General features: G+C 40.1%; 1 protein-coding gene across 4 annotated transcripts in view; it reads right to left on the reverse strand.

The window, feature by feature from the left end:
- The window catches only part of ASTN2 (astrotactin 2), a 950477-nt gene that overhangs the window by 339967 nt on the left and 594992 nt on the right, over nucleotides 1-15518 (reverse strand). For all 4 annotated transcript variants that reach the window (XM_017504318.2, XM_017504317.2, XM_017504316.2 and 1 more), the window contains one exon: nucleotides 10257-10445. In XM_017504318.2, the coding sequence (XP_017359807.1) occupies nucleotides 10257-10445 (189 nt within the window). The remainder of the gene's footprint in view (nucleotides 1-10256; nucleotides 10446-15518) is intronic.

Genomic DNA, 15518 nt, shown 5'->3' on the forward strand with positions numbered 1-15518 from the left:
TACTGACGCATAATCTGTACTTTAGCAGGCAATTGGTTTGCACATCAGAGTTTGAGAAGCACTGGTATAATTCATGTGTATTGAGTTCTGACTTTAAGCAGACGTATGAAAAATTCCCACCTTTAGATAGGGTTTCCATGTATAATAATGATGAGCTATTATTTGCTTCCCAGCTCTTAGAGGATCATATGCTTTAGACCAGGAGTGTCCAATCTTTTGGCTTCTTGGGGCCATGTCGGAAGAATAATGATCTTGAGCTACACATAAAATACACTATCAGCAGTAATAGCTCATAAGCTAAAAAGAAAAAAATTACAAAAAAAACCCACCTCACAATGTTTTAAGAAAGTTCACAAATTTGTGTTGGGCCACATTCAAAGCCATCCTGGGCTGCATGCAGCCTGCAGGCTGCGGGTTGGACAAGCTTGGTTTAGACCATGTCCATATGCTTGAGTACACACATTATCCAGACGCTGTGCAGTGTTTACAGAGCGGCCCTTCAATCATGGATCCATCATTTACAGGCTGTGTGGCCTTGAATGCCATGCTTTCTCTCTCTGGGCTTCACATTTTCTCATGTAAAGAGTACAAGTATCAACCTGCTTTGTCAGGATATGTCATGGGAGAAATATCTGCCTATGCCCCACAAACACAGGCTTTGAAAAGGATAGAAAACATAGTGTTACAATATGGATTATGCTTTTAGGGTATTGGGAAATGGACAGAGGATGTGATATGTTGAAAACAGGGGAAGGAAATTAGAACAGGTAGTAGGTAAGCGAGACTGATGTGTAGCCCAGCAAGGCTTGCTGGTTAAGCTTCATGCTGTTTAAAAGGGCCCCCTTTCCTATCGGTCTAGTGACACTTCTATGCTTATAGTTAAATATTTTTAATATCACCTCAGAGGTGGAAGATTAGCATACCACTGCAACTTTTGGATCTAGCCCCAGGTCCTTCATCAAATTCCACAGGGTAAATATGAACATTTAAATCCCACATTCCTAATAAGATACATTTCACTATAGAATGTTCACACAGAAGAGAAAGGGTGACTCTATAAGACACAGATGATAAACACAGATGATAAATTACGTTTTCCTGAGGCTGTGATTCCATACTGCAAGCTGAGCTGCCTGCTTCCCATAACCCTGACTCCCAGAGCATGAAGTACTGCGCTTTTGCCCCTATCCTGGGCATTTGATGAAAGTACCACGTTTACCAAAACATGTGCTGCTTGGAAGAAGTTGAGAGGATAACCCTGGCTTCAGTCCAGAAATGAGGTTTTGGTGGGGAATGAAAAAAAAAAAAAACCCCATCTTCATCTGATGTATGGCTCCTGGAATTTGGCAGAAAGGAGTGCAACTTAAGGCAGAGAAAGGAATGTTTATTGAGAACCTACTGTGTGCTGGAACATTTGCTTATCTGCATGTTAAATCCTTGCCAGAGCTCTTAGAGGATATTTTAAGGTAAAACTCCACATTATAGTTGAAGATCTTGAGAGATTTATAGAAGTTAAGAAATTTGTCCAAAGCCACACAGCTTGGAAGGGGCAGACATGGGATTTGGATGCTGTTAGCTTTTAACAGCAGCACACCAGCCAGGAAGAGGATCTAGCTCCTGCATAATCACGCATATGCAGGTGCGCTTTGCCTACCACTCCTCCTTAGTGATGAGCCTGGCAGCCCCTATGTCATGTGGGTCTTCTCTCCGACAGATATGAAACAGGTGCCAATTTCATTTAATTATCTCAACACCAGGGAGTGAGCATTGTTACTATTATTCTAAATTTAGGAATGGAGGAAATTGAGGCTTAATTAAATAATGTGCCTACAGTCACACAGCTGACCAAAAGCAAGCTGGGACTCTGAGTCCAGAGCTGGCCTCTTAAACACCAAGTCATTGTATCCCAAAATTGTTGGATCATGTGAATCACCTGGAAATACTGGTAAAAATTCACTTTCTAAATCCCCTTATCTGAAGAAAAATGGTGGGTGTGGTGCAGCTGCATGTGATTCTTATGATCAGCTGAGTAGGAAAGGCTTCACTAAGCTCCTGGCCATACGAGCTGAGCAGCAAATGTGCTATGCTTTGTGTCAGATGCTCTCAGCCTCTGTCTGAGATTTGCACTAGTCTTATTTTACAGAAGAGGCCACAGAAACCAGGGAGAAGGCTGGCCAATGCTGATACAGCAGGAAATGGTAGAGCAATCTCAGAAACTCATAGGAGCAGAGAGCAGAGTTGCAGTTGTCAGGAACTGAGTGAAGGGAAAAAAGGGGAGGCTAGGACTAAAGGGTACAAAGTTTTAATTATGCAAGATAAATAAATTCTGGAGATTTTTATACAGTATAGTCCCCATAGCTAACGATACTGTATCGTACATTCAAATTTCACTGAGGTGTGTTCAATGTTTTGTTTTGTTCTTTGAGACAGTATCCGTAGTGTCATCCAGGCTGGAATGCAGTGGTGCCATCATGGCTCACTGCAGACTTAAACTCCTGGGCTCTAGTGATCCTCCCACCTCAGCCTCTCAAGTAGCTGTGAATACTGCTCTGCACAAGACCATGTTCAGCTAACTTTTTTTTTTTTTTTTTGGTAGAGATGTGATATCACTGCAATACTCAGACTGGTCTTGAACTCTTGGCCTGAAGTGATCTTCCCATCTTGGCCTCCCCAAACACTAGGTGTTAAATATTCTTAGCACAAAAAACTAAATAAACAAAAAGGATAGGAGAAAACCATATAAGGTAATGGCTCTGGCTATGGCCTTGATGATGGTGATGGTTTCACTAGTATATACTTATCTCTAACTGAATTGTGTACATTAAATATGAACAGCTTTTTATATGTCAATTGTATTTAATAAAGTGGTTTGAAAAAAAGAAAGTTGCCGGGCATGGTGGCTCACGCCTGTAATCCTCGCACTTTGGGAGGCCGAGGTGGGTGGATCACCTGAGGTCAGGAGTTCAAGACCAGCCTGGCCATCATGGTGAAACCCCATCTTTATTTAAAAAAAAAAAAAAGAGAGAAAAGAAAGAAAGTTAGCTCTCTGATTCCGTGCCCTAAGGTACATACAACATTGGTCTTGATTTCTGCAGAAGATGTCAGAAAACCTTGGAAATATGAAGTCACATGAAAGAAAAGGGATTTTTTTTCCAAAACCAGTTCAGGAGTCAGACCAGGAAAATTCACCCCTTGGCTCCTCTAATCCAGCCTCCAACTGCTATCCTCACTGCATTTCCAGGATATTTCTAACGATCCCCCAAAGAAGGCAGTAAACTGCTATGTTTCCAAGTGTCAAGTTGAGGATTTTGCCAAGAGCTTGAATATTGAAGAATATTGCGCCGTAGAGAAGCTTGGGAATAGCCTTGAAACCCAGAAGCTAATGCCTCCTTTTAATTAATACTGTCTCCACTAACAACCTCTTTTTCTTTTTCTTCTTTCAATAAGATCATCATTTATTTAAAGCACACAGACCTAGGAGCGCAGAAACACAACTTCCAGGCCTGGTTGTGCCATTAATTCTCTACGGGACCTTGGGATTTGTGCTCCTGTACAGTATCAGGGTTGGATGCCATGTCTCTAAGCCTTCAGACAGAATACAGTGCAGACAAACAGGCTGAGGGTTGGAGGCCTGGCTTATTCATTTATTAGTGATGTGATTTTAGGCAATTTACTTAACCACTGTGAGCCTTGGGTAGCCAATCTACAAACGGCTCTGGCCAGGTATGGTGACTCACACCTGTATGAAGTAGAATGAAGTAGAATCACAGCACTTTGGGAGGCCAAGGTGGGAGGATCACTTGAGGTCTGGAGTTCAAGACCAGCCTGGCCAACATGGCAAAACCCTGTCTCTGCTAAAGGTACAAAAACTAGCTGTGCATGTTGGCACACACCTGTAATCCCAGCTACTCAAGAAGCTGAGCCAGGAGAATCAGTTCAGCCAGTGAGGCATAGGTTGCAGTGAGCCGAGATCATGCCACTACACTCCAGCCTGGGTGACAGAGCAAGACTCTGTCCAAAACAAACAAACAAACAAACAAAAGAGGAGAGTTTGTACAAATTGTTCTCCAAGGCATTTCCAGCTATAAAGTCTGTGGTTCTTCCGTAACTGAATGAAAGAAATTGGCAAGAGAAGAGTAGGATGTATTATAGATCTCAGGGGCTGCAATATGAAATGGGAAAATGCTGGGAGCCTTGAAGGCATGACTGCCAAGTGAACTTTGGTGTTAAACCCAGAGGCTACCACTTCTTTAGCTGTTTGACTGCTAGGCTAATTAGCCTAATCTCTCTGTGCTTCAGTGTTCCACAAATGTTTCTGTGCCTTTGCTTCTCAGCATCTTACGATGTGCTGAGATAAGACAGCATCATATCCTAAGACACATTATAAAATAGCATGTCTTTGTCCAACCCTTTGAGATAGCCATGGGACTTTAGTTGACCAGAAACAGAAGCAGAATTTCACTGCTAGGAGAAAGTTATGATAGCCAAGTTTGCTTCTCACTATGAAAGCATTAAGGGAAGCACATGAAGGTGATTCTTCTGTCAGTCTAGATTTCCAAATACCAGAATGGCCAGGGCCCCTGCCATTCAGGGAGAGGCATGCGGTATGACCAACACATAAACACTTTCACAGTCAAGCCACTGAAGTATGAAATTGTTTGTTCCCAAGACACAAGCTAATGCATTCTGACTGGTATATTCATTTCCTATTATTCATAAAGCCAAGTTGTTAATGGCTCCTTAGCAATAGATGTGAAAAGATCAAACAGAAAAACACATAAAGTATGTAGTATCAGACCAGACAGATAAAAGATATATACACTATTAAAGAAGGGGAAAGGGGAAAGCGGCGGGGGAAGGGAGGGAAAAGAAGCTTTCAGAAGCAGCACGTTTAATTAATCATGTCTTAGGAAGGCACTAGAAAAATCGTAGGCCAGAACGGCTTTGGAGGTCACTTAATAAGAATGGACTCAGTATCATCAGAGGGGGAATAAGTGAGTGCTACCAACAATGACCAGATTTTCTCAAATCCTTCTAGAAAGCCCTTCTGTCTTGCCAGGCATAGGGTGTGGGTGCTGAATCCCCAAATCCCATATCTTACCCCAAACTCTCCTCTTATGCTATACAATATATACATCTGATAAGCAGACAAGATTGAAAAGTCCCTTTCTATTAAATCTCTCATGAGTTCCTCCAACTCTTTGCAGGTCATTCTTGAGGGCCTATGGGCACATGCCTGCTGCCAGCAGAACTACCTTATTTATGATGAGGTTTCTTGCAAAATCTACCACTGCGGTTTGCTCAGTCCCCATTCACAAGCAACTTCTCCTTCCTGACACTTCTGAGAATGGTTCAATAATAGTTCTTGACTGATGTTTATCTAAATCGCTGCAATCTATAACCAAAGTTGACCTTTCTTCCTTATAGGAATGAAGTAGAATAAATGAGGGTAAGAGAGGGGGAGAGTAAAAACAAATAAATAAACATTAAATACCACCAACCTTTGGTGAGTTTATCTCACTTGAACAGTCTGTCAATTCCCACACTGACAGTGACCCTCTGTGGATTATTAAGACCAACACTGTGCACCGGAAGGGATAAGAAACAACAAAACTTGACATCATTTAGTGGATTTGGGGGCAATTTGGAAGTGAAATCATTGGCTTTTCACATTTTCCACAGAACTTGACATTTCACCAAAGGCTTTTGTGTTCATTCATGTCCATTTCAACTTGGTTCCTAATCCAGGTGTCTCTCTTAACACCATCCAGTCTCTCAAAACAAGCCCCATTTTCTTCCTAGAAATAAACTATATTTTGACTTTTGTCTGAACTCCATGACCTTCTTTCTTGATGTTTCCATGTCTCTCCTTCAGTCCTTCCATCTTGCATACCTTTCCCACTTCCCCCCCTTCTGCCATCTGTCTCTGCACCTCCTTGACCCTGTTCACTGCTCTACATCTCTTAATTCTTTCTTTGCTTGCTCTTCCCTCCTGCTGTGACGTACTATTGTTGAGTGGCTCTCTCTCCCTGCCTCTGCTCTGTCTGACTGAGTCTCCCTGTCACTCTTATCCTATCTTTATCTTTCCATGTGAGTCCCTCAACGTGCACCATGCTTAATCTTTGCACACAGCACAAACCCTTGGACTATTCAGGAAATACCACCACATGCTCACCCCCAGGAACAGACTGTAGCCTCCATGTAGTGACCTGAAGAGGTAGCTCCCCATGGGGTGGCCTCTGCCTAAGTTTGCTCCTTAGTTACAAATTTGGTCTCCCACTGGGTCCTGACTACACTGAGAGCAGGACACAACACATGGCCCTCCTCACCACATGCTGATGTGGGATATAAAGTAGTTGCATACGTCCCATCTTGTTCTTGCAGAACAAGAAACCAGGGTGCACTGGTTTGGGAATCAGGAACTCTAACTTTCAGTGTGAGAAGAGTTCAAATCACTGTGAGTATTAAGCCAATTATATTCTTTCCTGAGCTTCCATTTCTCCATCTGTACAAGTTAGGTCTGATATAGTTCATCTTTAAGTTCTTGTCTAGTTCAGAGACATTCCATTTTTAAGCGCTTTGTAAAGCAGAAATCCAGGTTGCTCTTTCAGAGATTCAAGAGAGGAAATGAAAACACAGACCTCTCTTATATCAGCAGCTGCTAGGTGGGGTGATCTCGGCAGGGGCAGGGAGGAGAACAAGGCAGAACTGTAGCTGTCACACAGGAGACACTAGCTGGTGGGGAGTTTGATATCCCAGGCCAGGCAATTGTCAGGAAATGAGGCATATGGTGAGACGGCTGGTGGCAGTACTTGCTGGCTACTCTCTAGGGCTAGACCAGAGATGCCTTAGAGGAGGGAGGAAAGGAAGTAGTAGGAGGAGAGAAATGACAACTGCATTTGATGCTGAAATACTTGCAGGCTTTCAGGAACATGAAGGACAAAGGAGCTCCATCCTCCCCACTGTCTGGGCTCAGGAAGGGAGACTTGAAAAAAGATAAATTTAGACTCATCAGAAGTGGCTTGGCTTTCCAAAGTTGGGAGGCAACTGACTTAGCATGGTTCCAAGAGGTTACATGGTCTGGAGACGGAAAAATTGCAAAGAGAATTTAGCTGAAGCCCAGGATGAGAGAGCTTAAATGGAATGGATCGCTCTGATATAATGGTGGTATTCTTGGGAGTTTTCCAATCTTGAGGCTGCCATCAAAAGAGAAAATCCTGGTCTGTTCACTATACTCTCCTCCAAGGGCAAATCAGGGCACTTAGGCTCTGGCTGTTCAGAGCCAATCCAAGGTTGGGATGTCGGAAACAATGAGCAGTGTTTGAGGCAGAACAATGACTTCAAATGGGCTAAAATTGTGTCTGAGACTGGTCACTCCCAGGCCAACCTTTAAGGTACCACACTCTTTCTTACTGACGAGTCTGTTGGCATAAGCACCCCAGGCAGTTAGGAGATCTGAGAATATGGGCTGGTCCCACAGTGACTTGCTTTGTGACCAAGTCCCTTCCCTGCATGTAAAATGAGATCCCAGGATTTAAAGAAGTTTGTTCAGGATCCAGTTTCTTACTACCCATGTGGATCCTTCTTTTGGACCAAGCTATTCTTCACACAAAAGAAAGGTACATTGGCTCCATTATCAAATGTCAGCCGCTCTGAGAGCTGCTGTGATAAATCAAACTCCGTAAACCATGCAATGTATCTATGGAAATGCCTGGCTTCTGTTAAAAGCACCCCGTTCTAAAGACGAAGCAGTAGAATTATGCTTGTCATGGGTGGGGTTGGGGTTGGAAGGCAGGTTCATTTGCAAGTCTGTTTTCTTGACTCCTACTCTTGCTTATCCCTATGTCTGGGACTTTGCAGGCTCCTTCCTGGACAGGAAAATGCCCTTTAACTCTTATCTCTCCCAAGAGACACTATTCTTTGCTATGACTTCAAACCTCAGTTCACAAGTCTTGTCCTTTGAGAAGCACTTTATCTTTCCTTCTGATTCCTTTCAACAAGCTTCACATGGGAACTCTTTGGAAACCATTGTTTTACACTGCTTTGCAAATTAAAATTTTATATTTTTTAAAAATGTGTTTGCCATCTTGCAAGCTTTTAAATTTCTTCCCCAAAAAGAAGGAATAATGCCTTGATTTTTTTCTTTTGTATTCCAAGCAGTATTATTCTATTCATGATGTTGCTCAAGACACACTTTCATAGACAACTAAAATTATAGAAAACTAGTATCATAGAGTCTCAGCATTGAACAGCAGTTCTCCAGACTCAGAGCTTTTCCTGATTTTTATTCTTTTTTAAAATAGAGACAAGTTTTCACTCTGTTGCCCAGTCTGGATTGCAGTGGCATGATCACAGCTCACTGTAACTTTGAATGCCCAGTCTCAAGTGATGGTCCTGCCTCAGCTTCCTGAGTAGCTGGGACTATAGGTATATATTACCATGTTCAAATAATTTTTAAAATTTTTTTTAGCAGAGATGGAATCTTGCAAAGTCACCTAGGCTGGTTTCAAATTCCTGGGCTCAAGTGATCCTCCCACCTAGGCCTCCCAAAGTGTTGGAATTACAGGTGTGAGCCATCATGCCTGGCTCAGAGCTTTTCCAGTAAAGAAGCATTCAGCCTCTGCTTGAGCATCTGAGTCATGGATCCACCTGCCAATTACACCTAAAGTGTCAGAGGGGCTATTTCTATCTCATTTTCCATCTTATGCCCAATAACCAGCATGGTACATGGGAAAGAGGAGGTTCTCAAAGAGTATATGATGATAATAAGGATGAATGGTTTTGGCGAATTCACATCTCCATTCTCATTCTCTAAAATGAGAGTAAGAAGGTCTGTTGAATTGAAATATAAGAGCAAGGTTTTAGAGTCAGCTGAACTTACATCTGATTCCTGAGTCTACCTCTCACTAGATGATGACCTTGAGAAAGTCACTCAACCTCTCTGGATTAACTTCTCAATTGTAAAATGGAGGTCATAGTGCCTCCAATGATTCTAATAATGAAGCTAAAATGAAATTGTCTTGGCTGTCTTACTTCCTAGAAGGGGGTCTTTGGAAAGCTGCTTTAGATTTCTGTTTTTCTTCTATATAAAAAGGATGATAATAGACCCTGCCTCACAGGATCATTGTAAGGATTACATAAATCAATAAAGTATTAGAATACCCTTTAGTGTATGCTGAATCAATGTTAGTGGACATTATTATTGTAGTAGTTCATAGTAAAGAGTTTGACATAGAACAGTTGTTAATAAACAGTAACAATTATTACCACTCATAATACAATTATCACTACTATTAGTAAGATGATGGAATGGAAACAATGAATTTACTATTAGTTCTTTTACTGATATAGCCTCAAATGATATGGAGAACCTTGCTTTGTGATAATCTTATTCTTTTTTTATGCAAACATGGCTAAAAGTACATATTGTGTGTATATGCCTGTGTGTGTGTGTGTGTAGATAATCCTTTCCTATACATACAACAAATCTCACTCTACTACCTTATGGTACTTCAAACTTTGAGGCATGAGGAAGTCACCACTCAAAAGTTTCTCTTCTTCTGGCGGAACAGTTCCGGTTTCTTCAACTGTCCAAGGAAACTCTTTACCAATATCTTGCATGTTTAATCTTCACATAGTCTGGCCAACCTACCCATTACTCACTGCTGAGTGAAAAAAGCAATTTCTAAACAGCTTTATTGAGATTTGGGCTCTGTGTGTGTGTGTGTTCACGTGTGTGCGTGTGTGTGTGTGTGTGTGTGTGTGTGTGTGTGAAGATAGGAAAAAACAGAGAGAGGGGAGAAGCAGAAGTTTTAAGAGCATTCAGGAAAATGTTAATTCTAGATATTTCTGGGTGATGGAATTTTTATTTTCTACTACATTAAATGTCTTTGTTTTTGAACTACCTGAACAGCATACATAAAATACTTATTTTTCAGTAGACCGAAAGATTAATTAATTTTTTTCCAAAATGCCATTAACTGTACTTACAGGATAATTTAAGATTGAATTTAAAATATGTGGATAGAGTTAGGAAAATGGAAAGGTGGAACAAATATATGCTAGGTGCCTGAAAAAGAAACCTTATGGAATAAATTTTGCTGACTCTCAACTCTGCTTAATAGGGTACCTGCGAGCTTAAAGTGATGCTGGCCAGAATAATGGGTCTCTACCCTACTATTCCCACAGCTTCCTCCCCATGCCCAGGTTGTTTGTCAGTGACTCAGACCAGCAACGTGCAAGTATTCACAGCATACCTAAAGGTCATCTGGAAGACTTGGCCTTGGTTCACATGCTGGGTCCGGTTGTTGTAACCATGTAGCATCTCTCCAAAGAGGGTATCATTGAATTTGGAGTCAGGTTTGAGGCACTTGGGGCCCTCGCAGACATCTGAGAGCATCAAGCAGGATTTTCCATCAGGAGCCAGTTTGTACTCCTCCACGCAACTGTATGATAAAACAGAGCTGAGAATTAGCTTCACATCCTGAATGCCCCCATTGGGGGTGACCTAAAACCAAGTCCTCCTTTGCCTGCAAAAACAGGTCACAATTTAGGAAGAAGACAGCTATTCTGCCAGGAATCTATCTAGGGCACAGGTGTCTAGAGAGAGACACATTAATACTGCAAATTGTTAAATTCAAGGAAAGTCATTTGTGACATTTTGGAGGAGTCAAGGGGACACCAGCGTGCACATCCACACACAAAGCAAATTTAAAAACGGTTTCCTATGAACACACAGACTTTAAAAAGCATGGCAGACCAATTCACACGGAATTATCAACTAATATCTCAAACCAGAATTTATTCCCAGTGCATCTGTCAACAAGGGTTGAAGACTGTAGCAAATACAAGGCTTTTTAAAATAATTCTTGTAGCTCAAGAGGTGAATCTTCCAGGACCACGGACAGCACAAGGCTTCTGCTCATTTAGCGATGTCAGCAGCCTCTGTTGATCTAACCATCATTTCTGATAGCCAGAAAAGCCCTTGACAAGCCTTTGAGACAGGGATGGCCTCATCTATGGACAAAGCAGTCATCTGAATAAAGCATAGAAATAATATTTGCAATTTGAAAAGATTTGAAGTGGCAAAGAGATCTCAGAGAGGCGTGGGTTGGAGGGGATGTGGGAGGTGGGGGCAAGAAATCAGAGATCTCGGCCCCTGAGAAATCATTCCAGAAGCTGGAATTCTATGAGTGTCTACCTTCAGTGCTAGGCACTAGGTGTATGGTGCACATAAATAAGTAAAGACAGACAAGAGAATGGGCTGTGATATTGAACAGACCTGTACAAATGCTGTTTTTCTCTCTGTGACCCATGTGAATGTGAATGATTTAACTTCTATGATTCCCAGTTTCCTCGTTTGTAAAATAGACAATCTTATTCTACCTTAATTCAGTAGAATGCTATGTTTCTATTTATTGGGCATGTACCATTCACTGGACACTTTGTGTATTTATTATCTAACCATGAAGAAAGAGTAATATCATCATTTCTGCTTTACACACAAGCAAAATAAGAAGCCAAGAAATAAAGCATGCCATATTGTGAGGAAGGAGCAAAGTTGATATTCAAATTCAGGTCTGTTAGAAAAAGGGAACTTTGTCTATTTTTGTCACCTCCAAATCTAGTGGCTTCTATGTGCACATGACCTTGGGTTATGCCAGTTTGAGGCAGTATAAAGCAGGCAATCTCTCATTTGCCTTTCTTTCAAAGGGTGTAGTGAAGATCCATTAAATCTAACTGCAAAGGGACTCAGGAACTCAGATGGGGGAAGAAAGAGGCTCTGTATGGTGGTTTGGAAAGAAAATGTACTCAGATTGTGGGAACCAGTAGCTGATGCTACAGATATAGAGCTGAACTGGAGGCAGAAAGAAGACAAGCATAGCTGAAAGCTTGACCCAAGATCACTCGAGTGAAAAGCTAGGAAGTCTCATGCATGAAGCAAACTGTCACTCTTTCCTTGCTTCCCCCTAATCCCTGGTGTACTGTATTGATGCACTGACAGTCTTTCTAATGTTCACATGTTCCTTCCCAGAGTACAGTGGGGAAACCTCTTGGAAAAGGGCCCTGTCCCAAAGCCTTGGTAAAGTCTAACCCCTTCTTTTTGCATCTGTTAAATATAATTAACTCTCTTTTACTAGAGTTGCAGTGCAGATGAAATGAGTGTATATAAAAGTGAATAGTATATGGTGAGTGCTTGATAAAGTCCAGTTTCATTTATTTATACGAGGGAGGCTTTCAGAAAATATGGAGAAAGGGTTTACTGGGTACACTGGCTACAGTTCTCTCTCTCTCTTTTTCTTTTTCTCCCCCTCCACACATACCCACATCCCTGTGTGCCTGTGAATACATTATTGTTGAAGATGAGTAAACATTATCAAAGTGTATAGAGTAAAATATGGAACTTCTTCACTTCCCACTCCTCACTTCCTGTCCCAGAGGTCACCATTGTTAATTGTTCTGTATTCTTCCAGGATTTTTTCAATGCATTTAAATATATATTATATGTGTGTGTATGTATGTGTATGGTATGTGTGTGTGTTTGTATATACATACACATTTCTTTGAATTTGTATACTAAACTGGGGGGATTTATATACACACACATATGCACACACACATTTCATAATAAACTCATAAACAGAATTACTCTACATACTGTTGTGAGACATGCATTTGCACCTGATGCTATTTCTTGATCTTTTCAAAACACTATACATATAGATCTATCCGTTTTAATAGTTATTTGGCATTCCACAGTATAAACGTACCATAATGCTTTTAACTAATTTTTATTGATGGGCACTTTGGCTGTTTATAGCTGTTTGTTATTACCAACAGTGCCATAATGAAGATGTTTGCACATATATCACTGGGCACTACTATGTTTCTATAAAACAGATACTTAGAAAGGAAATTGCTTAGTCAATGTTTTATGAATTTTAAAATTTTGATAGATCTACTAAATAGTCGCCTGTAAAGTATCTACCCATTTACAAGCCTATAATTGATGAATGGGAGACCCCATTTTTCTACATCTTTCATGCTCATTACTGCCAATCTAGGATAGGAAAAATAACTCATTTTTGTTAGGATTTGCATTCCCCTTATGGTTAAGTTCAGCATCTCTTCATGCTACGGCCATTTGTATTTATCCTTCTATAGATTATCCATTCATGTACACTGATTATTTTTCTATTGTGATATTTGCCTTTTTCTTTGTATTGCTTTGTATATGCTCTAAATATTCACTGGGTAGTTATCCTTCATCTTCCATGTACACTACAATTTTATTCCAGTCTGTGTGTGTATTTTAATCTCAACTTTGATATCTCATAACCTCTCCCTTCTGGTATTTGATTGTGTCTGAAATTTGTGCAATGTTAGGCTGGGTCCGGTGGCTCACGCCTGTAATCCCAGCACTTTGGGAGGCCAAGGCGGGTGGATCACGAGGTCAAGAGATCGAGACCATCCTGGTCAACATGGTGAAACCCCGTCTCTACTAGGAATACAAAAAAATTAGCTGGGCATGGTGGCGCGTGCCTGTAGTCCCCGCTACTCGGGAGGCTGAGGCAGGAGAATTGCCTGAACCCAGGAGGCGGAGGTTGCAGTGAGCCGAAATCGCGCCATTGCACTCCAGCCTGGGTAACAAGAGCGAAAATCCGTCTCAAAAAAAAAAAAAAAAAGAAATTTGTGCAATGTTTAGAAACCCACAACATGATAAAATATATTTCTGTATATTATTGTAGTATTGTATAGATTTTAAAAATATTTGGTTATTTAATATGTATGGCAATCATTTTTGAATGTAGTAAGAGTGGTTATTTTAACTTAAGTATTTTTAAAATGGGTAGCAAATTGTCTGAAGTGTCTGATCTTTCAACAACAAATTGTTATTTTTTTTTTCATATGTAATCTCTGCATATGCCATGAATACATGGTTGGTGTTTTTCCTATTTAATTATCTGTATATTCCTATAATAATTCCAAACTGTTTTAATTACTATAGCTTTATAGTATGTTTTGGATATAGTAGTAAAGTGATACTTCTCCCCCTCATCAACGCTATTTTTCTATTTCAAAATTTCCTGACTATTCTTCCATATTTTTCTTTCAAATGAATTTTAGAATAAGCTTATCAAATTATATGTAAATTCCTAATGGAATTTTGGGTGGCACTGCTTTGAATTTGTAAACTAAATTGGGGGAAGGTTTTAATATTAATGTTATTTAATTTTCTTTTATTTAATAAATATGTTTTGAGAGTTAACTCTGTGCTGGGCACTTCTGATAACTGTGGCAAAGACAAAGTCTTGCATTCACCACACGGTGTCCTCTTCCTGGACTTGCATTCAGACTACATGTCTAAGGCTCTCTTGCAGTTGGGCTGAATGGGCCATGTAACTGGATTCTGAACAATGGAATCTGTGCTGACAAGATAGAAGTCACAGGCAGACTTAGTCTTTTCAAAACATGCTGATTTTCAAGCCACCTCTTCCCTTGTTATGGCAAGCTCGGAGACTATGTATTCCTGATGCATTCTACAGGATGGAAGAAAACTGCCACAATAACAATGGACCTCGCACAAATAAGAAATTAATTTGTGTGTCTACCTGCTGATTGGGGGAGGAGCCTTCATATGCTACAGGAAGAAAACTTCTCTTATCCTAATACAGCATCTTTATAATCTGGAGTATTCTAATTCAGAAACATAGTTTGTATCTCCATTTACCAACATTTGGTGAAGTTTTTGACTTTTTGTTATAAAGGTTTTGCACGTGTCTTTTTGGAGATTATTTACAGGCATTTATGAAAGATACTATGCTGTAGAAGTTTATCCAAGTATGTTTTGGATCCAGACTAACAAGAGTTCAAATACTGATTCTACCACTTACCAGTTGTGTGACCTCAGACAAACTACTTAGCTTCTCTGTACTTCCTTTGCTTATCCAAACAGAAGATCACAGAGCCTTATAGAGTGAAAAATTCTCTTGTTGTAGTCTTTTAAATCTCAGGAATAGAATCAGTTTTTAATTTATGCTTTCTCTTATGTTTTCTATAGTTATTGCTGATTTGAGTAAAGCTAATACTGATTTTTCTAAGTTGATGTTGCACCCTGTGAACACAAAGAACTTATACATTCAAACATGTCTACTAAGTTGTTCTAAATGATAAGCATATATTTGCCCAGTTTGGGTATTAGGATTATGGAATAAGTTTAAAAAAATCTATCCTTTTTTGTTTCTTTCTCTGGATCAGTTTATGTAAGATAGATGTTATCCATTACTTGATAATTTGATAAGTCTTCCCTTGGGCTTGATGGCTTCTTTTCAGTTGTAGATATTTAGCTCTTATCATTTATTTCCTTATTATCTGCCTATTTAGATTTTCTATATCCTCATGAATCAAACTTGGAAATTTGTATTTTCTAACATTATAATGCATTTTATCAAGACTTGCAGATGTATTGGTGTAAAGTTCTATGCAGTGTTCTCATTAAATTTCTTTCTTTTTTTTTT

The sequence above is a fragment of the Cebus imitator genome, unplaced genomic scaffold (genome assembly GCF_001604975.1).
Source record: "Cebus imitator isolate Cc_AM_T3 unplaced genomic scaffold, Cebus_imitator-1.0 Scaffold320, whole genome shotgun sequence".
NCBI lineage: Eukaryota > Metazoa > Chordata > Mammalia > Primates > Cebidae > Cebus > Cebus imitator.